Source organism: Salmo salar, unplaced genomic scaffold (assembly GCF_965601325.2).
Source record: "Salmo salar unplaced genomic scaffold, fSalSal1 ptg001230l, whole genome shotgun sequence".
NCBI lineage: Eukaryota > Metazoa > Chordata > Actinopteri > Salmoniformes > Salmonidae > Salmo > Salmo salar.
Window position 1 is genome coordinate 205,078 of NW_027675658.1, and position 27,016 is coordinate 232,093.

Sequence of the window (27,016 nt, forward strand, 5' to 3'; positions counted from 1 at the left end):
CCATTATTCAATACAGTGTACTAAATCAACATATTTCACATGTATTATTAATGGGTCTGTTTTAATTGAGTTGATGAGTGGTGATTAATGCAAACCTTTTTTTTTAGGGACACCATTCTGCAGAAATGTTTTTGGAAATCCCAGTGGTGGAAAAATTGTCATACTTCAGTAAAAGTATAGATACCTTAATACCTTAAGTAAAATTCACCCAATAAAATACTACTTGAGTAAAAGTCTAAAAGTATTTGATTTTAAATATACTTAAGTATCAAAAGTAAATTTCATTGCTAAAATATACTTAAATATCAAAAGTAAAAGTATAAATCATTTCAAATTCCTTATACTAAGCAAAGCAGACGGCACCATTTTCTTGTTTAGAAAATGTATGGCTAGCCAGGGGCCACACTCCAACACTATTTTTATTTACAAAACATGCATTTGTGTTTAGTGAGTCCGCCAGAACATATGCCGTAGGGATGACCACGCGATCTCTTGATAAGTGCGTAAATTTCACAATTTTCCTGTTCTGCTAAGCATTCAAAATGTAAAGAGTGCTTTGGGTTGTCAGGGAAAATGTATAGAATAAAAAGTACAATATTTTCTTTAGGAATGTAGTGAAGTAAAAGTTGTGAAAAATACAAATAGTAAAGTACAGATACCCAGAAAAACTACTTCAGTAGTAGTTTCAAGTAATTTTACTGAAGTACTTTACACCACTGGAAAGTCCAGTCGTTATCTTCATATCATATGAATTCATCATTGTAGACTTGTAAGTATATACATCAGGACCAATACTTAAGCCAAATAGTTGTAGTGTTTTACCCACCTGCTAACGGTCATACCAGTTCAGCTCTCAGTCCACTCTAACTGGGCCACATTTCCCCTACAGCAGTATCCAGGAGGAAGCAACTTTACACAACATTCATATAGAAATGTGTGTTTATAGAATAACCATGAATGTCATGCAGCAGAATATGTGCTCAGCAGCTCGATGTTTTAGTTGGAGTACTGGTATATGTGAATCCTAGTTAGTGTACTGGTATATGTGAATCCTAGTTAGTGTACTGGTATATGTGAATCCTAGTTAGTGTACTGGTATATGTGAATCCTAGGTATTTCATTTTGTTGACGGTGATCCCAGTTCTCATACTAACGTCACAATATCACATGATGAGGGTGTGATAGCCCCAGTCCATAATCCCCTCTCACACAGTTCAATAGTTCATCTGGATCCACAACAAAACATTCATCAAAAGGACCCTTTATAACACACACATACCCTTCCCTCACAGGATCACACACACATCAGACAGCTTCAGCCTCACAGCCTTTATTCAGTGAACTGGTCTACATTCCACAGCTGGGATGGTGTTGCCTTCCTTCCTACAGACGTCTTCTTAAAAAAACCATGTCAAAAAAGATATTCGAAATGGAAAAGAGAGATCGCTGGACACTTCCTGACCTTAATATGCATAGACCTTCACTTTATGGACTTCCCTGTCTTCACATTCTCTTTTTCTGTTGTAGTAATAGAATGTGTTGTCTCGACGCTGAAGCTTCTTTACAAAGCCAGTCTCAGGCCACCTGTCGATCTGAGACAAAGAAGCAATGCCATAATGACACATTCATCTTGTAGTGAACCAACTGTCAATGCTTTTTTTAGCCAGTGATTAAGGATTCATTTTTAAAGTTGTTTACCAAGTCAACTTGCTTTACTTGTTTGTATTCCAGTTCATCTCTGTAGCCTGCCTGTTGGAATCGGTATAAGTTCTCCACCTCGTCAGTCCATCGTTTGGCTCTGCTCATGGACTTTGGCGTGGCGTTTCCATCTAAGTAGACAGCACAAGACATTGTGCTGCGGAGAGGATGTCCACAGGCGACCTACGGGGAGCAAATAGTGGGCTCAGTTATACAAGTTCAAGAATCTCTATATACTGACATGACAGTCATGGACACGGAAATACATATAGGAAAAGTAAATAAACAATAAAACACCGTTTTAAAAAGAATGGCAATTACATAGTAGGCTATATGGGTAGGGGGATGATGATTTCCTGTTTCTCTCCGTCCTCCTGTCCTGGGGGGTAGAGAGTAGATGGGTGCAGCAGGTGGGTCTGCCTGTTACTGGTCAGATAGCCAGTCTCGGTACAGGACATTGTAGAGAGGAGAGCAGGCAGATACTGCTCTCTTAATTCTTACACACTAACCATCTTATTACCGTAAACATTTTATCTACATATTTCTTAAGCTGATTTCCGTTTTAATATTCGTGCCCGAAACCAATCAAATGTAATTTGCATAGTTGACACTAACGTTGCCAAACGTACAGTAGCTAGCTAGCTAATATTTGAATGAAAGTTGCTAGCACTAGCTTCAGGCTACGGTAGATATAATATACAAGTCACAGTTCTGAAAATAGACTGAATCTGGCTAGCTAGCTAGCTAATATTTGAATGAAAGTTGCTAGCACTAGCTTCAGGCTACGGTAGATATAATATACAAGTCACAGTTCTGAAAATAGACTGAATCTGGCTAGCTAGCTATACATTTTATCTGCATTTGATTACTTACAGCTGAACGGGGCAAGACTCACAGTCCCAAGAGTTGGTGATGAGGAAGTATTGTCTTTAGTTACCTAGCAACCCAAACCTACCTTCCTTCCGTCCTTCCTTCCTTCCATCCTTCCATCCTTCCTTCCTTCCTACCTTCCTTCCTTCCTACCTTCCTTCCTTTCTTCCTTTCTTCCTTCCACCCTTCCTTCCTTCCTTCCTTCCTTCCTTCCATCCTTCCATCCTTCCTTCCATCCTTCCTTCCTTCCTACCTTCCTTCCTTCCTTCCTACCTTCCTTTCTTCCTTCCACCCTTCCTTCCTTCCATCCTTCCTCCCTCTTCTTCCTCTCCTTCCTTCTTCTTCAACAAGGTGTTGTTTTTGTAACTGACTACTGCTAGCAACGTTGTAGTTATAGTGAGCAGGTAAAATGCAGATACAATCCTGGCCGTGGTATCGTTTAGTTTTGGCTCCCATCCACTAGGTGTCTTAGCTAACGTTAGCTATTCAAGTATCCTCGACTAAAAATGCGCCGACATGTCACCTAGCAGCAGTCAAAACGAGTGGGTCGGTCGTTTAGAAAATACTGGAGCTAATCTTCAATCAAAATGAGTTCGTTCGCTGGTCGTATGAAGGAGTATCCCAACATGTCTCTGGACCGTTTCGACAGGGAGAATCTACACGCAAGGGCTTATTTTTTATCTCACTGTCATAAAGGTAAAGAAACTCTGAGATACAGTGAACCAAACAGCAGTTAGCAAGCTAAAGATAACTAGCCAGGATGTGCTCTTAACGTTAAACTGTTACACAGTAAGACATGTAACTAGCTAACGTTAGCTACTGACATCATGTCTTTTTCTGCAGATCACATGAAGGGACTGAAGGGGCCTCTGTTGAAAAGAAAGTTGAAATTCAGGTGATTTCACAACGTTTTTTTTATTTTATTTTGATGGTCTGAAAGTTCATTGAAACTGTTTTCAAGCTAACTGATGCTCTTAACGTTACTGTCTGTGTTCATTTGTTCCAGTCTGACAGTCAAACTGTACTGTTCATTTGTAACTAAGGAACTGTTGCTGAGCAACCCAAAATATGCCTTCTGGGAAGATCACATAGTAAGTAGTTGATTGTGAAAAATCATTCTGAATACTGAACACTAGTTATGGACGTATTGCTAGGTAAGCTTTGTGTAATTTAATGTGCTTTCCGTTTGTCTAGGTTGCTTTGGAACTGGAGAGTCCCACACTAATCACTTTAATAGATGAGGCTTCAGGAGAGGTACGACACTGGGTCATCATTACAACACATATAGGGTCATATAAGGGCTGATCGCTGTTAGTTTGCTATATGACGGACTCTTTGATGACTGATTTTGTTTGTGTGTGTGTGTGTGTGTGTGTGTGTGTGTGTGTGTGTGTGTGTGTGTGTGTGTGTGTGTCCACAGAGAGAAGAACTTGTGGTGACTCTGCTTCCTGCAGGTCACTGTCCAGGCTCGGTCATGTGAGTACTGTGTGTGTGTGTGTGCATGCGAGTGTGTATGTGTGTTTATGTGGTAATATGACATATCACCTGACTTGTGTGTGTTTGTGGTATCACCTAGCTTGTGTGTGTGTGTGTGTGTGTGTGTGGTATATGACATATCACCTGGCTTGTGTGTGTTTATGTGGTAATATGACATATCACCTGGCTTGTGTGTGTGTGTGTGTTTGTGGTAAGTGTGTGTGTGTGGTATCACCTGGCTTGTGTGTGTTAGTTAGACTTGTGTGATATATCATATATAGCTACTGTGTACTGGGGTATTTACAAATACCGACAATTGTATATTTTTTGGGGGTGAGGGCCCTCTAAAGCTCTGAGCCTCGCAGGGGTGCATGCTACGCCACCGTTTATAACTATCATTTCCCTGGCTAAGATGTACTGAGTAAATGATCTCCAGCCAGGGCTCCAGCTGGTTTGCTAACTTGCTAGCTAAGATGTACTGAGTAAATGATCTCCAGCTGGTTTGCTAACTTGCTAGCTAAGATGTACTGAGTAAATGATCTCCAGCTGGTTTGCTAACTTGCTAGCTAAGATGTACTGAGTAAATGATCTCCAGCCAGGGCTCCAGCTGGTTTGCTAACTTGTTAGCTAAGATGTACTGAGTAAATGATCTCCAGCTGGTTTGCTAACTTGCTAGCTAAGATGTACTGAGTAAATGATCTCCAGCCAGGGCTCCAGCTGGTTTGCTAACTTGCTAACTAAGATGTACTGAGTAAATGATCTCCAGCCAGGGCTCCAGCTGGTTTGCTAACTTGTTAGCTAAGATGTACTGAGTAAATGATCTCCAGCCTGGGCTCCAGCTGGTTTGCTAACTTGCTAGCTAAGATGTACTGAGTAAATGATCTCCAGCCAGGGCTCCAGCTGGTTTGCTAACTTGTTAGCTAAGATGTACTGAGTAAATGATCTCCAGCTGGTTTGCTAACTTGTTAGCTAAGATGTACTGAGTAAATGATCTCCAGCCAGGGCTCCAGCTGGTTTGCTAACTTGTTAGCTAAGATGTACTGAGTAAATGATCTCCAGCCTGGGCTCCAGCTGGTTTGCTAACTTGCTAGCTAAGATGTACTGAGTAAATGATCTCCAGCCAGGGCTCCAGCTGGTTTGCTAACTTGTTAGCTAAGATGTACTGAGTAAATGATCTCCAGCCAGGGCTCCAGCTGGTTTGCTAACTTGTTAGCTAAGATGTACTGAGTAAATGATCTCCAGCCAGGGCTCCAGCTGGTTTGCTAACTTGCTAGCTAAGATGTACTGAGTAAATGATCTCCAGCTGGTTTGCTAACTTGTTAGCTAAGATGTACTGAGTAAATGATCTCCAGCTGGTTTGCTAACTTGCTAGCTAAGATGTACTGAGTAAATGATCTCCAGCTGGTTTGCTAACTTGCTAGCTAAGATGTACTGAGTAAATGATCTCCAGCTGGTTTGCTAACTTGCTAACTAAGATGTACTGAGTAAATGATCTCCAGCCAGGGCTCCAGCTGGTTTGCTAACTTGTTAGCTAAGATGTACTGAGTAAATGATCTCCAGCCTGGGCTCCAGCTGGTTTGCTAACTTGTTAGCTAAGATGTACTGAGTAAATGATCTCCAGCTGGTTTGCTAACTTGTTAGCTAAGATGTACTGAGTAAATGATCTCCAGCTGGTTTGCTAACTTGCTAGCTAAGATGTACTGAGTAAATGATCTCCAGCCAGGGCTCCAGCTGGTTTGCTAACTGGTTAGCTAAGATGTACTGAGTAAATGATCTCCAGCTGGTTTGCTAACTTGTTAGCTAAGATGTACTGAGTAAATGATCTCCAGCTGGTTTGCTAACTTGTTAGCTAAGATGTACTGAGTAAATGATCTCCAGCTGGTTTGCTAACTTGCTAGCTAAGATGTACTGAGTAAATGATCTCCAGCCAGGGCTCCAGCTGGTTTGCTAACTTGTTAGCTAAGATGTACTGAGTAAATGATCTCCAGCTGGTTTGCTAACTTGTTAGCTAAGATGTACTGAGTAAATGATCTCCAGCTGGTTTGCTAACTTGTTAGCTAAGATGTACTGAGTAAATGATCTCCAGCTGGTTTGCTAACTTGCTAGCTAAGATGTACTGAGTAAATGATCTCCAGCCAGGGCTCCAGCTGGTTTGCTAACTTGCTAACTAAGATGTACTGAGTAAATGATCTCCAGCCAGGGCTCCAGCTGGTTTGCTAACTTGTTAGCTAAGATGTACTGAGTAAATGATCTCCAGCCTGGGCTCCAGCTGGTTTGCTAACTTGCTAGCTAAGATGTACTGAGTAAATGATCTCCAGCCAGGGCTCCAGCTGGTTTGCTAACTTGTTAGCTAAGATGTACTGAGTAAATGATCTCCAGCCAGGGCTCCAGCTGGTTTGCTAACTTGTTAGCTAAGATGTACTGAGTAAATGATCTCCAGCCAGGGCTCCAGCTGGTTTGCTAACTTGCTAGCTAAGATGTACTGAGTAAATGATCTCCAGCTGGTTTGCTAACTTGTTAGCTAAGATGTACTGAGTAAATGATCTCCAGCTGGTTTGCTAACTTGCTAGCTAAGATGTACTGAGTAAATGATCTCCAGCTGGTTTGCTAACTTGCTAGCTAAGATGTACTGAGTAAATGATCTCCAGCTGGTTTGCTAACTTGCTAACTAAGATGTACTGAGTAAATGATCTCCAGCCAGGGCTCCAGCTGGTTTGCTAACTTGTTAGCTAAGATGTACTGAGTAAATGATCTCCAGCCTGGGCTCCAGCTGGTTTGCTAACTTGTTAGCTAAGATGTACTGAGTAAATGATCTCCAGCTGGTTTGCTAACTTGCTAGCTAAGATGTACTGTGTAAATGATCTCCAGCCAGGGCTCCAGCTGGTTTGCTAACTTGTTAGCTAAGATGTACTGAGTAAATGATCTCCAGCTGGTTTGCTAACTTGTTAGCTAAGATGTACTGAGTAAATGATCTCCAGCTGGTTTGCTAACTTGCTAGCTAAGATGTACTGAGTAAATGATCTCCAGCCAGGGCTCCAGCTGGTTTGCTAACTTGTTAGCTAAGATGTACTGAGTAAATGATCTCCAGCTGGTTTGCTAACTTGTTAGCTAAGATGTACTGAGTAAATGATCTCCAGCTGGTTTGCTAACTTGTTAGCTAAGATGTACTGAGTAAATGATCTCCAGCTGGTTTGCTAACTTGTTAGCTAAGATGTACTGAGTAAATGATCTCCAGCTGGTTTGCTAACTTGCTAGCTAAGATGTACTGAGTAAATGATCTCCAGCCAGGGCTCCAGCTGGTTTGCTAACTTGTTAGCTAAGATGTACTGAGTAAATGATCTCCAGCCAGGGCTCCAGCTGGTTTGCTAACTTGTTAGTTAAGTGTTAGATGGCAACATCAAGCTTCCTGGTTACAGCAGACACAATCAATTCTGTGTAATATTTGTTTTGTTGCTAGCAGCAAACTGTGAGTAGCCTGTTGAGATAGTTGTATAACTGTATGAGCTGGGTTGTCTGTCCTTGCAATTTGTTTATGTGCGCTTGTTAGCATTTAGCTAGCGTCCGCTATGGGAATTCGCTAGTAATTTGTAAGCATTTGTTGGCACTCCAACCGAAAACATTAAGAACACCTGCTCTTTCCATGACAGACTGACCAGGTGAATCCAGGTGAAAGATATGATCCCTTATTGATGTCACTTGTTAAATCCTCTTCCAATCAGTGTAGATGAAGGGCAGGAGACATGTTAAAGAAGGATTTTTAAGCCTTGAGACTAATGAGACATGGATTGTGTATGTGTGCCATTCAGAGGGTGAATGTGCAAGACAAAATGTTGAAGTGCCTTTGAATAAGCTATGGTAGTAGGTGCCATGCGAACCGGTTTGTCAAGAACTGCAGTGCTGCTGGGACATCCAGCCAACATCCAGCCATCTTGGCACAACTGTGAGAAGCATAAGGGGGGGGGGGGGGGTGAGTGTAGAAACAATAAGAACACCTTCCTAATATTGAGTTGCCTCCCCCATTCGTTGGGGCGTGGACACTACAAGATGTCGAAAGCTTTCCACAGGGAAGCTGGCCCAATGATTCCCACAGTTGTGTCAAGTTGGCTGGATGTCCTTTGGGTGGTGGACCGTTCTTGATTACACAAAGGAAACTGTTGAGTGTGAGAAACCCAGCAACGTTGCAGTTCTTGACTCAAACTGGTGTGCCTGGCACCTACTACCATATGCCGTTCAAAGGCACTTAAATCTCTTGTCTTGCCCGTTCACCCTCTGAAAGGCACACACACACAATCCATGTCTCAATTGTCTCAAGACTTAAAACATGTCTCCTCCCCTTCATCTACACTGATTGAAGTGGATTTAACAAGTGACATTAATAAGGGATCATATCTTTCACCTGGTCAGTCTGTCATGGAAAGATCAGGGGCTCTTAATGTTTTGTGTACAGGCGCACTGGTTTGCGTCAAGAACTGCAACGTTGCTGGGTTTTTCACACTCAACAGTTTCCCGGGTGTATCAAGAACTGCAACGTTGCTGGGTTTTTCACACTCAACAGTTTCCCGGGTGAATCAAGAACTGCAACGTTGCTGGGTTTTTCACACTCAACAGTTTCCCGGGTGAATCAAGAACTTATATTTATATATATTAGTACCAGTCAAAAGTTTGGACACACCTACTCATTCAAGGGTTTTTCTTTATTTTTACTATTTTATACATTATCCATCAAAACTATGAAATAACACAATCAAAGTGTTAAACAAATCAAAATATATTTTAGATTCTTCAAAGTAGCCACCCTTTGCCTTTGACAGCTTTGCACACTCTTGGCATTCTCTCAACCAGCTTCACCTGGAATGCTTCTCCAACAGTCTTGAAGGAGTTCCCACATATGCTGAGCACTTGTTGGCTGCTTTTGCTTCACTCTGCAGTCCAACTCATCCCAAACCATCTCTATTGGGTTGAGGTCTGGTGATTGTGGAGGCCAGGTCATCTGATGCAGCACTCCATCACTCTCCTTCTTGATCAAATAGCCTTTACACAGCCTGGAGGTGTGTTTTGGGTCATTGTCCTGTTGAAAAACAAATGATATTCCCCTAAGCGCAGACCAGATGGGATGGCGTATCACTGCAGAATGCTGTGGTAGCCATGCTGGTTAAGTGTGCCTTGAATTCTAAATAAATCACAGACAGTGTCACCAGCAAAGCACCCCCACACCATCACACCTCCTCCTCCATGCTTCACGGTGGGAACCACACATGCAGAGATCATCCGTTCACCTACTCTGCGTCTCACAAAGACACGACGGTTGGAACCAAAAATACAACATTTGGACTCATCAGCCCAAAGGACAGATTTCCACCTGTCTAATGTCCATTGCTCGTGTTTCTTGGCCCAAGCAAGTCTCTTCTTATTATTGGTGTCCTTTAGTAGTGGTTTCTTTGCAGCAATTCGACCATGGAGGCCTGATTCGGGGCGGCAGGTAGCCTAGTGGTTAGAGTGTTGGGCCATTAACCGAAAGGTTGGTGGATCGAATCACCGAGCTGACAAGGTAAAAATCTGTCGTTCTGCCCCCTGAACAAGGAAGTTAACCCACTGTTCCCTGATAGGCCGTCATTGTAAATAAGTTGTTCTTAACTGACTTGCCTCGTTAAATAAAAGTGAGAAAAAAAAAGAAAAATAATCACGTAGTCTTGCAGTCTCCTCTGAACAGTTGATGTTGAGATGTCTGTTACTTGAACTCTGTGAAGCATTTATTTGGGCTGCAATCTGAGGTGCAGTTAACTACAATGAACTTATTCTCTGCAGCAGAGGTAACTCTGGGTCTTCCTTTCCTGTGGCGGTCCTCATGAGAGCCAGTTTCATCATAGCGCTTGAGGGTTTTTGCGACTACACTTGAAAAATGTTCAAAGTTCTTTTCATTTTTTTGGATTGACTGACCTTCATGTCTTAAAGTAATGTTGATCGTTTCTCTTTGCTCATTTGAAATGTCCTTGCCATAATATGGACTTGATCTTTTACCAAATAGGGCTATCTTCTGTATACCACCCCTACCTTTTCACAACACAACTGGTTGGCTCAAATGCATTAATTCACTTTCAACAAGGCACACCTGTTAATTGAAATGGATTCCAGGTGACTACCTCATGAAGCTGGTTGAGAGAATGCCAAGAGTGTGCAATGCTGTCATCAAGGCAAAGGGTGGCTACTTTTTGAAGAATCTCAAATATAATGTAACACTTTTTTGGTTACTACATGACTCCATATGTGTTATTTCATAGTTTTGATGTCTTCACTATTATTCTACAATGTAGAAAATAGTAAAAATAAAGAAAAAGCCTTGAATGAGTCGGTGTCCAAACTTTTTCCTGGGACTGAGAAAGATATATATATATACCGTATACCCCGTTATGGTACAGGAACGATATGAAGGAAACCTGGATATCTCCCAACCCTAGTGTGTGTGTGTGTGTGTGTGTGTGTGTGTGTGTGTGTGTGTGTGTGTGTGTGTGTGTGTGTGTGTGTGTAGGTTCTTGGTAGAGGGGGCCCAGGGTGCGGTGTTGTACACAGGAGACTTCCGACTGGCGAAGGGAGACGCCTCCAGGATAGAACTCCTCCACTCTGGGAGCAGGTACACACACTACACACACACACACACACACACACACACACCCTCCACTCTGGGAGCAGGTACACACACACACACACACACACACCCTCCACTCTGGGAGCAGGTACACACACACACACACACACACACACCCTCAACTCTGGGAGCAGGTAAACACACACACACACACACACACACACCCTCAACTCTGGGAGCAGGTAAACACACACACACACACACACACACACACACACACCCTCAACTCTGGGAGCAGGTAAACACACACACACACACACACACACACACACACACACACACCCTCAACTCTGGGAGCAGGTAAACACACACACACACACACCACACACACACACACACACCCTCAACTCTGGGAGCAGGTAAACACACACACACACACACCCTCAACTCTGGGAGCAGGTAAACACACACACACACACACACACACACACACACACACACACACCCTCCACTCTGGGAGCAGGTACACACACACACACACACACACACACCCCCTCCACTCTGGGAGCAGGTACACACACACACACACTACACACACACACACACACACACACCCTCCACTCTGGGAGCAGGTACACACACACACACACACACACACACACACTACCTACAGTATATACAGACACTACCCACAGTATATACAGACAGAATGACTACCAAATACTAGCTAGAAGTTGATCATATCAGAGCTGTGAAGCAGAGCATGCTGGGGGATCTCCAGCTGAGAGGAGTCTAGTGACAGTTCCATCCATCCTGTGTTTCCCCTCCAGTTAGCTCTCGTTGTGTTAGCCAAGGCCAGTGTTTCCCCTCCAGTTAGCTCTCGTTGTGTTAGCCAAGGCCAGTGTTTCCCCTCCAGTTAGCTCTCGTTGTGTTAGCCAAGGCCAGTGTTTCCCCTCCAGTTAGCTCTCGTTGTGTTAGCCAAGGCCAGTGTTTCCCCTCCAGTTAGCTCTCGTTGTGTTAGCCAAGGCCAGTGTTTCCCCTCCAGTTAGCTCTCGTTGTGTTAGCCAAGGCCAGTGTTTCCCCTCCAGTTAGCTCTCGTTGTGTTAGCCAAGGCCAGTGTTTCCCCTCCAGTTAGCTCTCGTTGTGTTAGCCAAGGCCAGTGTTTCCCCTCCAGTTAGCTCTCGTTGTGTTAGCCAAGGCCAGTGTTTCCCCTCCAGTTAGCTCTCGTTGTGTTAGCCAAGGCCAGTGTTTCCCCTCCAGTTAGCTCTCGTTGTGTTAGCCAAGGCCAGTGTGCGTCCTTGCTGATGTGGAAGTGTTTATGCGCTTGCCTACCTTATTGTCATGTTTTGTGGTTCTGCTAATGAAGTGTTTAGCGTGAGCTACCGTGAGCTAGCTACTGCGGGCTTGCTAGATCAGTTTTCACTGTCATGTTATTTTGACATTTAGCCCTGTGTTTGTATAGGATAATGTCCCTCACTACTTTGTTTATATACCCTGTAATTATATAGATGTACTTTATATGGATATTTCATTCCAAACTGTTTAGAAGTTTACATTTCAAGATCATTCAGTTGTGTGAGGCTCCCCTTTAATTAGTCACGCTGTTTAGCCTAGCGCTGTTTTAGCCTAGCGCTGTTTAGCCTAGCGCTGTTTAGCCTAGCGCTGCTGTTTAGCCTAGCGCTGCTGTTTAGCCTTGTAGAGCATTAAGCCATTACAGCCATGCTATTGAAGTCACGTTGTAGAGCATTAAGCCATTACAGCCATGCTATTGAAGTCACATTGTAGAGCATTAAGCCATTACAGCCATGCTATTGAAGCCACGTTGTAGAGCATTAAGCCATTACAGCCATGCTATTGAAGTCACGCTGTAGAGCATTAAGCCATTACAGCCATGCTATTGAAGCCACGTTGTAGAGCATTAAGCCATTACAGCCATGCTATTGAAGCCACGTTGTATAGCATTAAGCCATAACAGCCATGCTATTGAAGTCACGTTGTATAGCCTAGCGCTGTATTGTCTTGTAGAGCATTAAGCCATTACAGCCATGCTATTGAAGTCACATTGTAGAGCATTAAGCCATTACAGCCATGCTATTGAAGTCACGTTGTATAGCCTAGCGCTGTATTGTCTTGTAGAGCATTAAGCCATTACAGCCATGCTATTGAAGTCGAATAGCATCAAATAGCCAACACGATATTCAACTTTTCAGGGAAGTTAGGAACCAGTATTAACAGGCAGTTAGGAAAGCTAAGGCTAGCTTTTTCAAACAGAAATTTGCATCCTGTAGCACAAACTCCAAAAAGTTCTGGGACACTGTAAAGTCCATGGAGAATAAGAGCACCTCCTCCCAGCTGCCCACTGCTCTGAGGCTAGGAAACACTGTCACCACCGATAATTGAGAATTTCTAGAAGCATTTATCTGCGGCTGGCCATGCTTTCCACCTGGCTACCCTGACCCCGGTCAACAGCCCTGCACCCCCCCCACAGCAACTTGCCCAAACCTCCCCCATTTCTCCTTCACCCAAATCCAGATAGCTGATGTTCTGAAAGAGTTGCAAAATCTGGACCCCTACAAATCATCTAGATCCTCACTTTCTAAAATTATTCGCCGCAATTGTTGCAACCCCTATTACTAGCCTGTTCAACCTCTCTCTCGTATCGTCTGAGATCCCCAAAGATTGGAAAGCAGCTGCTGTCATCCCCCTCTTCAAAGGGGGAGACACTAGACCCAAACTGTTACATACCTATATCCATCCTACCCTGCCTTTCTAAGGTCTTCGAAAAGCCAAGTTAACAAACAGATCACCGACCATTTCGAATCCCACCGTACCTTCTCCCCTACGCAATCTGGTTTCAGAGCTGGTCATGGGTGCACCTCAGCCACGCTCAAGGTCCTAAACAACATCATAACCGCCATCGATAAGAGACATTACTGTGCAGCCGTATTCATCGACCTGGCCAAGGCTTTCGACTCTGTCAATCACCGCATTCTTATCGGCAGACTCAACAGCCTTGGTTTCTCTAATGATTGCCTCGCCTGGTTCACCAACTACTTCTCAGACTGAGTTCAGTGTGTCAAATCGGAGGGCCTGTTGTCCGGACCTCTGGCAGTCTCTATGGGGGTGCCACAGGGTTCAATTCTCGGCCGAATCTTTTCTCTGTATTTATCAATGATGTCGCTCTTGCTGTTGGTGATTCTCTGATCCACCTCTACGCAGACAACACCATTCTGTATACTTCTGGCCCTTCTTTGGACACTGTGTTAACAACCCTCCAGACAAGCTTCAATGCCATACAACACTCCTTCCATGGCCTCCAACTGCTCTTAAACGCTAGTAAAACTAAATGCATGCTCTTCAACCGATCGCTGCCCGCACCTGCCCGCCTGTCCAGCATCACTTCTCTGGACGGTTCTGACTTAGAATATGTGGACAACTACAAATACCTGGGTGTCTGGTTAGACTGTAAACTCTCCTTCCAGACTCACATTAAACATCTCCAATCCAAAATTAAATCTAGAATCGGCTTCCTATTTCACAACAAGCATCCTTCCCTCATGCTGCCAAACATACCCTCGTAAAACTGACTATCCTACTGATCCTTGACTTCAGCGATGTCATTTACAAAATAGCCTCCAACACTCTACTCAACAAGCTGGATGCAGTCTATCACAGTGCCATCCGTTTTGTCACCAAAGCCCCATATACTACCCACCACTGCGACCTGTACGCTCTCGTTGGCTGGCCCTCGCTTCATAATCGTCGCCAGACCCACTGGCTCCAGGTCATCTATAAGTCTCTGCTAGGTAAAGCCCCGCCTTATCTCAGCTCACTGGTCACCATAGCAACACCCACCTGTATCACGCGCTCCAGCAGGTATATCTCACCGGTCACCCCCAAAGCCAATTCCTCCTTTGGCCTCCTTTCCTTCCAGTTCTCTGCTGCCAATGACTGGAACGAACTGCAAAAATCATTGAAGCTGGAGACTCATATCTCCCTCACTAGCTTTAAGCACCAGCTGTCAGAGCAGCTCACAGATCACTGCACCTGTACATAGCCCATCTGTAAACAGCCCATCCAACTACCTCATCCCCATATTGTTATTTATTTTGCTCCTTTGCCCCCCAGTATCTCTACTTGCACATCTATCACTCCAGTGTTTAATTGCTAAATTGTAATTACTTCGCCACTATGGCCTATTTATTGCCTTACCTCCCTAATCTTACCTCATTTGCACACACTGTATATAGATTTTTTTTCTATTGTGTTATTGACTGTATGTTTGTTTATTCCATGTGTAACTCTGTGTTGTTGTATGTTGTCGAACTGCTTTGCTTTATCTTGGCCAGGTCACAGTTGTAAATGAGAACTTGTTCTCAACTAGCCTACCTGGTTAAATAAAGGACTTGTTCTCAACTAGCCTAACCTGGTTAAATAAAGGACTTGTTCTCAACTAGCCTAACCTGGTTAAATAAAGGACTTGTTCTCAACTAGCCTACCTGGTTAAATAAAGGACTTGTTCTCAACTAGCCTAACCTGGTTAAATAAAGGACTTGTTCTCAACTAGCCTACCTGGTTAAATAAAGGACTTGTTCACTACTACCTTGGCATGGACCAACACAGTGCCTGAGGAAAGTATTCAGACCTCTTCACTTTTTCCACATTTTGTTACATTATTCTAAAATGGATTAGATACATTTTTCCTCTCATTAATCGATACACAATACCCCGTGACGACATCACAATACCCCGTGACGACATCACAATACCCCGTGACGACATCACAATACCCCGTGACGACATCACAATACCCCATAACGACATCACAATACCCCATAACGACATCACAATACCCCGTAACAATACCCCATGACGACATCACAATACCCCGTGACGACATCACAATACCCCATAACGACATCACAATACCCCATAACGACATCACAATACCCCGTAACAATACCCCGTGACGACATCACAATACCCCGTGACGACATCACAATACCCCATAACGACATCACAATACCCCGTAACAATACCCCGTGACGACATCACAATACCCCGTAACGACATCACAATACCCCATGACGACATCACAATACCCCGTAACGACATCACAATACCCCGTAACGACAAAGCGAAAAGTTTTGTTAATTATAGCAAATGTATTAAAAGTAAAGAAATACCTTATTTACGTAAGTATTCAGACGCTTTGCTCTGAGACTCAAAATACTGTAGAGCTCAGGTGCATCCTGTTTCCATTGATCATCCTTGATGTTTATACAACTTGATTGGAGTCCACCGGTGGTAAATTCAATTGATAGGACATGATTTGGAAAGGCACACACCTGTTTATATAAGGTCCCACAGTTGACAGGTAGAGCAGAAACCAAGCCATGAGGTCGAAGGAATCCTCCGTAGAGCTCCGAGACAGGATTGTGTCAAGGCACAGATCTGGGGAAGGGTACCAAAACATTTCTGCAGTATTGAAGATCCCCAAGAACACAGTGGTCTCAATCATTCTCCAATAGAAGAAGTTTGGAACCACTAAGTCTCTGCCTAGAGCTGGCCGCCCGGCCAAACTGAGCAATCGGGGGAGAAGGGCCTTGGTCAGAGAGGTGACCAAGAACCCGATGGTCACTCTAACAGAGCTCCAGAGTTCCTCTGTGGAGATGGGAGAACCTTTCAGAAGGACAACCATCTCTGCAGCACTCCACCAATCAGGCCTTTATGGTAGAGTGGCCAGACGGAAGCCACTCCTCAGTAAAAGGCACATGACAGCCCGCTTGGAGTTTACCTAAAGGACTCTCAGACCATGAGAAACAAGATTGATCTCTTTGGCCTGAATGCCAAGCGTTACGTCTGGAGGAAACCTGCCACCATCCCTACGGTGAAGCATGGTGGCGGCGTCACGTCTGGAGGAAACCTGTCACCATCCCTACGGTGAGGCATGGTGGTGGCAGCGTCAAGTCTGGAGGAAACCTGCCACCATCCCTACGGTGAGGCATGGTGGTGGCAGCGTCACGTCTGGAGGAGACCTGCCACCATCCCTACGGTGAGGCATGGTGGTGGCAGCGTCACGTCTGGAGGAAACCTGCCACCTTCCCTACGGTGAGGCATGGTGGTGGCAGCGTCAAGTCTGGAGGAAACCTGCCACCATCCCTACGGTGAGGCATGGTGGTGGCAGCGTCACGTCTGGAGGAGACCTGCCACCATCCCTACGGTGAGGCATGGTGGTGGCAGCGTCACGTCTGGAGGAAACCTGCCACCTTCCCTACGGTGAGGCATGGTGGTGGCAGCGTCACGTCTGGAGGAGACCTGCCACCATCCCTACGGTGAGGCATGGTGGTGGTAGCGTTACGTCTGGAGGTGAGGCATGGTGGTGGCAGCGTCACGTCTGGAGGAGACCTGCCACCATCCCTACGGTGAGGCATGGTGGTGGCAGCGTCACGTCTGGAGGAGACCTGCCACCATCCCTACGGTGAGGCATGGTGGTGGCAGCGTCACGTCTGGAGGAGACCTGCCACCATCCCTACGGTGAGGCTTGGTGGTGGCAGCGTCACGTCTGGAGGAGACCTGCCACCATCCCTACGGTGAGGCTTGGTGGTGGCAGCGTCACGTCTGGAGGAGACCTGCCACCATCCCTACGGTGAGGCTTGGTGGTGGCAGCGTCACGTCTGGAGGAGACCTGCCACCATCCCTACGGTGAGGCATGGTGGTGGCAGCGTCACGTCTGGAGGAGACCTGCCACCATCCCTACGGTGATGCATGGTGGTGGCAGCGTCACGTCTGGAGGAAACCTGCCACCATCCCTACGGTGAGGCATGGTGGTGGCAGCGTCACGTCTGGAGGAAACCTGCCACCATCCCTACGGTGAGGCTTGGTGGTGGCAGCGTCACGTCTGGAGGAGACCTGCCACCATCCCTACGGTGAGGCTTGGTGGTGGCAGCGTCACGTCTGGAGGAAACCTGCCACCATCCCTACGGTGAAGCATGGTGGTGGCAGCATCATGCTGTGGGGATGTTTTTCAGTAGCAGGGAGTCAGGATCAAGGTAAAGATGAACGGAGCAAAGACAGAGATCCTTGATGAAAACCTGCTCCAGAGCGCTCAGGACCTCAGACTGGGGCGAAGGTTCACCTTCCAACAGGCCAACGACCCTAAGCACAGAGCCAAGACAACCCAGGAGTGGCTTCGGGACAAGTCTCTGGATGTCCTCGAGCGGCCCAGGCAGAGCACGGGAATTTAACCCGATTGAACATCTCTGGAGAGACCTGAAAATAGCTGTGCAGCAACGCTCCCCATCCACCCTGACAGAGCTTGAGAGGATCTGCAGAGAAGAATGGGAGATCCTTCCCAAATACAGGTGTGCCAAGCTTTTAGCCTCATATCTAAGAAGACTCAAGGCTGTAATCTCTGACAAAGGTGCTTCAACAAAGTACTAAGTAAAGGGTCTGAATTCTTATGTAAACATATTTTTAAAAAGTAAAAAATGTTTTTGATTTGTCATTATGGGGTATTGTGATGTCATTATGGGGTATTGTGATGTCATTATGGGGTATTGTGATGGTATTGTGATGTCATTATGGGGTATTGTGATGTCATTATGGGGTATTGTGTGTAGACTGATGAGGGGAAAAAACAACTTCCTCAATTTTAGAATGAGGCTGTAACAAAACAAAATGTCAAATTCAAGGGGTCTGAATACTCTGAACGCACTGTAGGAGCTCAAACCAGGAAAAACATTAATGATGGAGCTGTTATACAATACACAGCCAACCACATATTACACATGGCAGAAAAACAAACAGATTTAAGATGTTTTTGGTACATAACTGGTAATAGTCTAAATTAAACAAATGCAGATTTAGACTACAATTATAGTGAATTTGTATTTGATTCTGAATAGTTTAGTGTATTATGGTCGAGATGGTTTAATGATGCTGGAGATTCCTAGTACGGGCCGGAGGTTCCCAGTACGGGCCGGAGATTCCCAGTACGGGCCGGAGGTTCCCAGTACGGGCCGGAGGTTCCCAGTACGGGCCGGAGATTCCCAGTACGGGCCGGAGGTTCCCAGTACGGGCCGGAGGTTCCCAGTACGGGCCGGAGGTTCCCAGTACGGGCCGGAGATTCCCAGTACGGGCCGGAGATTCCCAGTACGGGCCCAGATGGGATTGGAGCATCTACATTTAGAAAAGTTGACCATAATCCACTGTGATGTTCTGTGCCCATATTGTGAATCAGCATCATTAAACCTCCTCGACCCTAAAAAACTGTCTTGGTAAAACCTGGACAATATACAGTCACCCTAACCAGCACACACCAGGTAAAACCTGGACAATATACAGTCACCCTAACCAGCACACACCAGGTAAAACCTGGACAATATACAGTCACCCTAACCAGCACACACCAGGTAAAACCTGGACAATATACAGTCACCCTAACCAGAACACACCAGGTAAAACCTGGACAATATACAGTCACCCTAACCAGCACACACCAGGTAAAACCTGGACAATATACAGTCACCCTAACCAGCACACACCAGGTAAAACCTGGACAATATACAGTCACCCTAACCAGCACACACCAGGTAAAACCTGGACAATATACAGTCACCCTAACCAGAACACACCAGGTAAAACCTGGACAATATACAGTCACCCTAACCAGCACACACCAGGTAAAACCTGGACAATATACAGTCACCCTAACCAGCACACACCAGGTAAAACCTGGACAATATACAGTCACCCTAACCTAACATAGTAACCCTATAATAACCCTGTAGTAACCCCTATAATAACCCTATAGTAACCCTATAATAACCCTATAGTAACCCTATAATAACCCTATAGTAACCCTATAATAACCCTATAGTAACCCTATAGTAACCCTATAGTAACCCTATAGTAACCCTATAATAACCCTATAATAACCCTATAGTAACCCTATAATAACCCCTATAGTAACCCTATAGTAACCCTATAATAACCCTATAGTAACCCTGTAGTAACCCTATAGTAACCCTATAGTAACCCTATAGTAACCCCTATAGTAACCCCTATAGTAACCCTATAGTAACCCTATAATAACCCTGTAGTAACCCTATAGTAACCCTGTAGTAACCCTATAGTAACCCTATAGTAACCCCTATAGTAACCCCTATAGTAACCCTATAGTAACCCTATAGTAACCCTATAGTAACCCTATAGTAACCCCTATAGTAACCCTATAGTAACCCTATAATAACCCTGTAGTAACCCTATAGTAACCCTATAGTAACCCTATAATAACCCTGTAGTAACCCTATAATAACCCTATAGTAACCCTATAATAACCCTATAGTAACCCTATAATAACCCTGTAGTAACCCTATAATAACCCTATAGTAACCCTATAATAACCCTGTAGTAACCCTGTAGTAACCCCTATAGTAACCCTATAGTAACCCTATAATAACCCTATAGTAACCCTATAATAACCCTATAGTAACCCTATAATAACACTATAGTAACCCTGTGCTGTGTTGTTTCAGGGTGAAAGACATCAAGAGTGTGTATCTGGACTCCACCTTTTACGACCCTCGCTTCTACCAGATCCCCAGCAGGGTGAGTGTGTGGGATTCTGAGAGAGCTACAGAGAGAGAGAGAGAGAGAGAGAGAGAGAGGGGGGAGAGAGAGCTACAGCGAGAGAGAGAGAGAGGGGGGAGAGAGAGCTACAGCGAGAGAGAGAGAGAGGGGGGAGAGCTAGAGAGAGGGGAGGAGAGAGAGCTACAGAGAGAGAGAGGGGGGGAGAGAGAGAGGAGAGGGGGGGGAGAGAGAGAGAGAGCTACAGAGAGACAGAGCGAGAGCTAGAGAGAGAGAGGGGGAGGGGGGAGAGCTTGAGAGAGAGCTACAGAGAGAGAGAGAGAGGGGGGGGGAGAGAGAGCTAGAGAGAGAGAGAGAGAGTGTGTGTGTAGGAGACGTGTCTACATGCTATCCAGGGCCTGGTACAGGACTGAGTCATTAGGTGTGTGTGTGTGTGTGTGTGTGTGTGTGTGTGTGTGTGTGTGTGTGTGTGTGTGTGTGTGTGTGTGTGTGTGTGTGTGTGTGTGTGTGTGTGTGTAGGAGACCTGTCTACATGCTATCCAGGACCTGGTACAGGACTGGATCAGTAGGAGTGTGCGCCACACAGTGTGGCTGAACTGTAAGGCTGCGTATGGATATGAATACCTCTTCACTAACCTGGCGAACGAGTTTCACACACAGGTCGGTGACCAACACTTAATAAGGATCGGACCCTTTTTTTCCATTTCTGCCTAAAATGACAAATCCAAATCTAACTGCCTGAAGCGAGGATATGCATATTATTGGTACCATTTGAAAGGAAACACTTTGAAGTTTGTGGAAATGTGAAAGGAATGTAGGAGAATATAACACATTAGATCTGGTAAATGATAAAACGAACCGTTTTTTTGTTCCGTCATCTTTGAAATGCAAGAGAAAGGCCATAATGTATTATTCCAGCCCAGGTGCAATTTAGATTTTTTTGGCCACTAGATGGCAGCAGTACAACGTTTTAGACTGATCCAATGAACCATTGCATTTTGTTCAAAATGTATCAAGACTGCCCAATTGGTTTATTAATAACTTTAAGTTCATAACTGTGCACTCTCCTCAAACAATAGCATGGTATTCTTTCACTGTAATAGCTACTGGTCATTGGACAGTGCAGTTAGATTAACAAGAATTTAAGCTTTCTGCCAATATCAGATATGTCTATGTCCTGGGAAATGTTCCTGTTACTTACAACCTCATGCTAATCCCATTAGCCTACGTTAGCTTAACCGACCCGTGGATGGGACACCGATCCCGATGAAGTTTTAAACACACACTTTGTTAAGCAGGAGAAATAATGCCACATGGTGTGTTGTAGATTCATGTCAACAACCTGGACATGTTTAAGAAGATGCCAGAGATTCTGAGTCATGTGACCACGGATCGAGCCACTCAGATCCATGCCTGCCGTCACCCCAAGGTAACGCTGCTACACGCCCACTTTCTCTTAGCAACCCCTAACCAATAGGAACATGGTGTGGTGAGGAGTCCTAACCAATAGGAACATGGTGTGTAGGGGGAGGAGTCCTAACCAATAGAAACATGGTGTTTAGGGGGAGGAGTCCTAACCAATAGAAACATGGTGTGTAGGGGGAGGAGTCCTAACCAATAGAAACATGGTGTGTTTAGGGGGAGGAGTCCTAACCAATAGGAACATGGTGTTTAGGGGGAGGAGTCCTAACCAATAGGAACATGGTGTTTAGGGGGAGGAATCCTAACCAATAGGAACATGGTGTGTGTAGGGGGAGGAGTCCTAACCAATAGGAACATGGTGTTTAGGGGGAGGAGTCCTAACCAATAGAAACATGGTGTTTAGGGGGAGGAGTCCTAACCAATAGGAACATGGTGTTTAGGGGGAGGAGTCCTAACCAATAGGAACATGGTGTGGTGAGGAGTCCTAACCAATAGGAACATGGTGTGGTGAGGACTCCTAACCAATAGGAACATGGTGTTTAGGGGGAGGAGTCCTAACCAATAGGAACATGGTGTTTAGGGGGAGGAGTCCTAACCAATAGGAACATGGTGTTTAGGGGGAGGAGTCCTAACCAATAGGAACATGGTGTGGTGAGGAGTCCTAACCAATAGAAACATGGTGTTTAGGGGGAGGAGTCCTAACCAATAGGAACATGGTGTTTAGGGGGAGGAGTCCTAACCAATAGGAACATGGTGTGGTGAGGAGTCCTAACCAATAGAAACATGGTGTTTAGGGGGAGGAGTCCTAACCAATAGGAACATGGTGTTTAGGGGGAGGAGTCCTAACCAATAGGAACATGGTGTTTAGGGGGAGGAGTCCTAACCAATAGGAACATGGTGTTTAGGGGGAGGAGTCCTAACCAATAGGAACATGGTGTTTAGGGGGAGGAGTCCTAACCAATAGGAACTTGGTGTGGTGAGGAGTCCTAACCAATAGGAACATGGTGTTTAGGGGGAGGAGTCCTAACCAATAGGAACATGATGTGGTGAGGAGTCCTAACCAATAGGAACATGGTGTGTGTAGGGGGAGGAGTCCTAACCAATAGGAACATGGTGTTTAGGGGGAGGAGTCCTAACCAATAGGAACATGGTGTGGTGAGGAGTCCTAACCAATAGGAACATGGTGTTTAGGGGGAGGAGTCCTAACCAATAGGAACATGGTGTTTAGGGGGAGGAGTCCTAACCAATAGGAACTTGGTGTGGTGAGGAGTCCTAACCAATAGGAACATGATGTTTAGGGGGAGGAGTCCTAACCAATAGGAACATGGTGTTTAGGGGGAGGAGTCCTAACCAATAGGAACATGGTGTGGTGAGGAGTCCTAACCAATAGGAACATGGTGTTTAGGGGGAGGAGTCCTAACCAATAGGAACATGGTGTTTAGGGGGAGGAGTCCTAACCAATAGGAACATGGTGTTTAGGGGGAGGAGTCCTAACCAATAGGAACATGGTGTTTAGGGGGAGGAGTCCTAACCAATAGGAACATGGTGTTTAGGGGGAGGAGTCCTAACCAATAGGAACATGGTGTTTAGGGGGAGGAGTCCTAACCAATAGGAACATGATGTTTAGGGGGAGGAGTCCTAACCAATAGGAACATGGTGTTTAGGGGGAGGAGTCCTAACCAATAGGAACATGGTGTGGTGAGGAGTCCTAACCAATAGGAACATGGTGTTTAGGGGGAGGAGTCCTAACCAATAGGAACATGGTGTTTAGGGGGAAGAGTCCTAACCAATAGGAACATGATGGGGTGAGGAGTCCTAACCAATAGGAACATGGTGTGTGTAGGGGGAGGAGTCCTAACCAATAGGAACATGGTGTTTAGGGGGAGGAGTCCTAACCAATAGGAACTTGGTGTGGTGAGGAGTCCTAACCAATAGGAACATGGTGTTTAGGGGGAGGAGTCCTAACCAATAGGAACATGATGTGGTGAGGAGTCCTAACCAATAGGAACATGGTGTGTGTAGGGGGAGGAGTCCTAACCAATAGGAACATGGTGTTTAGGGGGAGGAGTCCTAACCAATAGGAACATGGTGTTTAGGGGGAGGAGTCCTAACCAATAGGAACTTGGTGTGGTGAGGAGTCCTAACCAATAGGAACATGGTGTTTAGGGGGAGGAGTCCTAACCAATAGGAACATGGTGTTGAGGGGGAGGAGTCCTAACCAATAGGAACATGGTGTTGAGGGGGAGGAGTCCTAACCAATAGGAACATGGTGTTTAGGGGGAGGAGTCCTAACCAATAGGAACATGGTGTTTAGGGGGAGGAGTCCTAACCAATAGGAACATGGTGTTTAGGGGGAGGAGTCCTAACCAATAGGAACATGGTGTTTAGGGGGAGGAGTCCTAACCAATAGAAACATGGTGTTTAGGGGGAGGAGTCCTAACCAATAGGAACATGGTGTTTAGGGGGAGGAGTCCTAACCAATAGGAACATGGTGTTTAGGGGGAGGAGTCCTAACCAATAGGAACATGGTGTTTAGGGGGAGGAGTCCTAACCAATAGGAACATGGTGTTTAGGGGGAGGAGTCCTAACCAATAGGAACATGGTGTTTAGGGGGAGGAGTCCTAACCAATAGGAACATGGTGTTTAGGGGGAGGAGTCCTAACCAATAGGAACATGGTGTTTAGGGGGAGGAGTCCTAACCAATAGGAACATGGTGTTTAGGGGGAGGAGTCCTAACCAATAGAAACATGGTGTTTAGGGGGAGGAGTCCTAACCAATAGGAACATGGTGTTTAGGGGGAGGAGTCCTAACCAATAGGAACATGGTGTTTAGGGGGAGGAGTCCTAACCAATAGGAACATGGTGTTTAGGGGGAGGAGTCCTAACCAATAGGAACATGGTGTTTAGGGGGAGGAGTCCTAACCAATAGGAACATGGTGTTTAGGGGGAGGAGTCCTAACCAATAGGAACATGGTGTTTAGGGGGAGGAGTCCTAACCAATAGGAACATGGTGTTTAGGGGGAGGAGTCCTAACCAATAGGAACATGGTGTTTAGGGGGAGGAGTCCTAACCAATAGAAACATGGTGTGGTGAGGAGTCCTAACCAATAGGAACATGGTGTTTAGGGGGAGGAGTCCTAACCAATAGGAACATGGTGTTTAGGGGGAGGAGTCCTAACCAATAGGAACATGGTGTGGTGAGGAGTCCTAACCAATAGAAACATGGTGTTTAGGGGGAGGAGTCCTAACCAATAGGAACATGGTGTTTAGGGGGAGGAGTCCTAACCAATAGGAACATGGTGTTTAGGGGGAGGAGTCCTAACCAATAGGAACATGGTGTTTAGGGGGAGGAGTCCTAACCAATAGGAACATGGTGTTTAGGGGGAGGAGTCCTAACCAATAGGAACTTGGTGTGGTGAGGAGTCCTAACCAATAGGAACATGGTGTTTAGGGGGAGGAGTCCTAACCAATAGGAACATGATGTGGTGAGGAGTCCTAACCAATAGGAACATGGTGTGTGTAGGGGGAGGAGTCCTAACCAATAGGAACATGGTGTTTAGGGGGAGGAGTCCTAACCAATAGGAACATGGTGTGGTGAGGAGTCCTAACCAATAGGAACATGGTGTTTAGGGGGAGGAGTCCTAACCAATAGGAACATGGTGTTTAGGGGGAGGAGTCCTAACCAATAGGAACTTGGTGTGGTGAGGAGTCCTAACCAATAGGAACATGATGTTTAGGGGGAGGAGTCCTAACCAATAGGAACATGGTGTTTAGGGGGAGGAGTCCTAACCAATAGGAACATGGTGTGGTGAGGAGTCCTAACCAATAGGAACATGGTGTTTAGGGGGAGGAGTCCTAACCAATAGGAACATGGTGTTTAGGGGGAGGAGTCCTAACCAATAGGAACATGGTGTTTAGGGGGAGGAGTCCTAACCAATAGGAACATGGTGTTTAGGGGGAGGAGTCCTAACCAATAGGAACATGGTGTTTAGGGGGAGGAGTCCTAACCAATAGGAACATGGTGTTTAGGGGGAGGAGTCCTAACCAATAGGAACATGATGTTTAGGGGGAGGAGTCCTAACCAATAGGAACATGGTGTTTAGGGGGAGGAGTCCTAACCAATAGGAACATGGTGTGGTGAGGAGTCCTAACCAATAGGAACATGGTGTTTAGGGGGAGGAGTCCTAACCAATAGGAACATGGTGTTTAGGGGGAAGAGTCCTAACCAATAGGAACATGATGGGGTGAGGAGTCCTAACCAATAGGAACATGGTGTGTGTAGGGGGAGGAGTCCTAACCAATAGGAACATGGTGTTTAGGGGGAGGAGTCCTAACCAATAGGAACTTGGTGTGGTGAGGAGTCCTAACCAATAGGAACATGGTGTTTAGGGGGAGGAGTCCTAACCAATAGGAACATGATGTGGTGAGGAGTCCTAACCAATAGGAACATGGTGTGTGTAGGGGGAGGAGTCCTAACCAATAGGAACATGGTGTTTAGGGGGAGGAGTCCTAACCAATAGGAACATGGTGTTTAGGGGGAGGAGTCCTAACCAATAGGAACTTGGTGTGGTGAGGAGTCCTAACCAATAGGAACATGGTGTTTAGGGGGAGGAGTCCTAACCAATAGGAACATGGTGTTGAGGGGGAGGAGTCCTAACCAATAGGAACATGGTGTTTAGGGGGAGGAGTCCTAACCAATAGGAACATGGTGTTTAGGGGGAGGAGTCCTAACCAATAGGAACATGGTGTTTAGGGGGAGGAGTCCTAACCAATAGGAACATGGTGTTTAGGGGGAGGAGTCCTAACCAATAGGAACATGGTGTTTAGGGGGAGGAGTCCTAACCAATAGGAACATGGTGTTTAGGGGGAGGAGTCCTAACCAATAGAAACATGGTGTTTAGGGGGAGGAGTCCTAACCAATAGGAACATGGTGTTTAGGGGGAGGAGTCCTAACCAATAGGAACATGGTGTTTAGGGGGAGGAGTCCTAACCAATAGGAACATGGTGTTTAGGGGGAGGAGTCCTAACCAATAGGAACATGGTGTTTAGGGGGAGGAGTCCTAACCAATAGGAACATGGTGTTTAGGGGGAGGAGTCCTAACCAATAGGAACATGGTGTTTAGGGGGAGGAGTCCTAACCAATAGGAACATGGTGTTTAGGGGGAGGAGTCCTAACCAATAGGAACATGGTGTTTAGGGGGAGGAGTCCTAACCAATAGAAACATGGTGTTTAGGGGGAGGAGTCCTAACCAATAGGAACATGGTGTTTAGGGGGAGGAGTCCTAACCAATAGGAACATGGTGTTTAGGGGGAGGAGTCCTAACCAATAGGAACATGGTGTTTAGGGGGAGGAGTCCTAACCAATAGGAACATGGTGT

The 27,016-nt window shown here is 45.6% G+C and overlaps 2 protein-coding genes across 3 annotated transcripts; one reads left to right on the forward strand and one right to left on the reverse strand.

The window, feature by feature from the left end:
* Window positions 1–1,314: 1,314 nt before the first annotated feature.
* On the reverse strand, window positions 1,315–2,695 carry meig1 (meiosis/spermiogenesis associated 1). Of its 2 annotated transcripts, XM_014186605.3 has the most exons (4): window positions 2,572–2,670; window positions 2,020–2,077; window positions 1,699–1,881; window positions 1,315–1,592 (listed from the first exon to the last, which is right to left on the reverse strand). In XM_014186605.3, the coding sequence occupies exons 3-4, from the start codon at window positions 1,849–1,851 to the stop codon at window positions 1,464–1,466; spliced, it is 282 nt and encodes a 93-aa protein (XP_014042080.1). In that variant the 5' UTR covers window positions 1,852–1,881; window positions 2,020–2,077; window positions 2,572–2,670; the 3' UTR covers window positions 1,315–1,463. The 2 variants fall into 2 exon arrangements, with proteins under 2 accessions (XP_014042080.1, XP_014042079.1); XM_014186604.3 differs by lacking the exon at window positions 2,020–2,077 and having other exon boundaries at window positions 2,572–2,695.
* Window positions 2,696–2,824: 129 nt separating this feature from the next.
* On the forward strand, window positions 2,825–27,016 carry dclre1c (DNA cross-link repair 1C, PSO2 homolog (S. cerevisiae)). Its single transcript, XM_082972753.1, has 9 exons — window positions 2,825–3,264; window positions 3,412–3,463; window positions 3,575–3,659; window positions 3,763–3,822; window positions 3,989–4,044; window positions 10,571–10,672; window positions 20,167–20,239; window positions 20,738–20,878; window positions 21,546–27,016. The coding sequence occupies exons 1-9, from the start codon at window positions 3,156–3,158 to the stop codon at window positions 21,693–21,695; spliced, it is 828 nt and encodes a 275-aa protein (XP_082828879.1). The 5' UTR covers window positions 2,825–3,155; the 3' UTR covers window positions 21,696–27,016.

Excerpts from the sequence above, each read along its gene's own strand:
- meig1 (XM_014186604.3), bottom strand. The coding sequence starts at position 1,851 with ATGTCTTGTGCTGTCTACTTAGATGGAAACGCCACGCCAAAGTCCATG. Across the intron at positions 1,593-1,698 it reads AAGTAAAGCAAGTTGACTTG|ATCGACAGGTGGCCTGAGAC; the intron begins GTAAACAACTTT and ends TCTTTGTCTCAG.
- dclre1c (XM_082972753.1), top strand. The coding sequence starts at position 3,156 with ATGAGTTCGTTCGCTGGTCGTATGAAGGAGTATCCCAACATGTCTCTG. Across the intron at positions 3,464-3,574 it reads AAAAGAAAGTTGAAATTCAG|TCTGACAGTCAAACTGTACT; the intron begins GTGATTTCACAA and ends CATTTGTTCCAG. Across the intron at positions 20,879-21,545 it reads CGAACGAGTTTCACACACAG|ATTCATGTCAACAACCTGGA; the intron begins GTCGGTGACCAA and ends GGTGTGTTGTAG.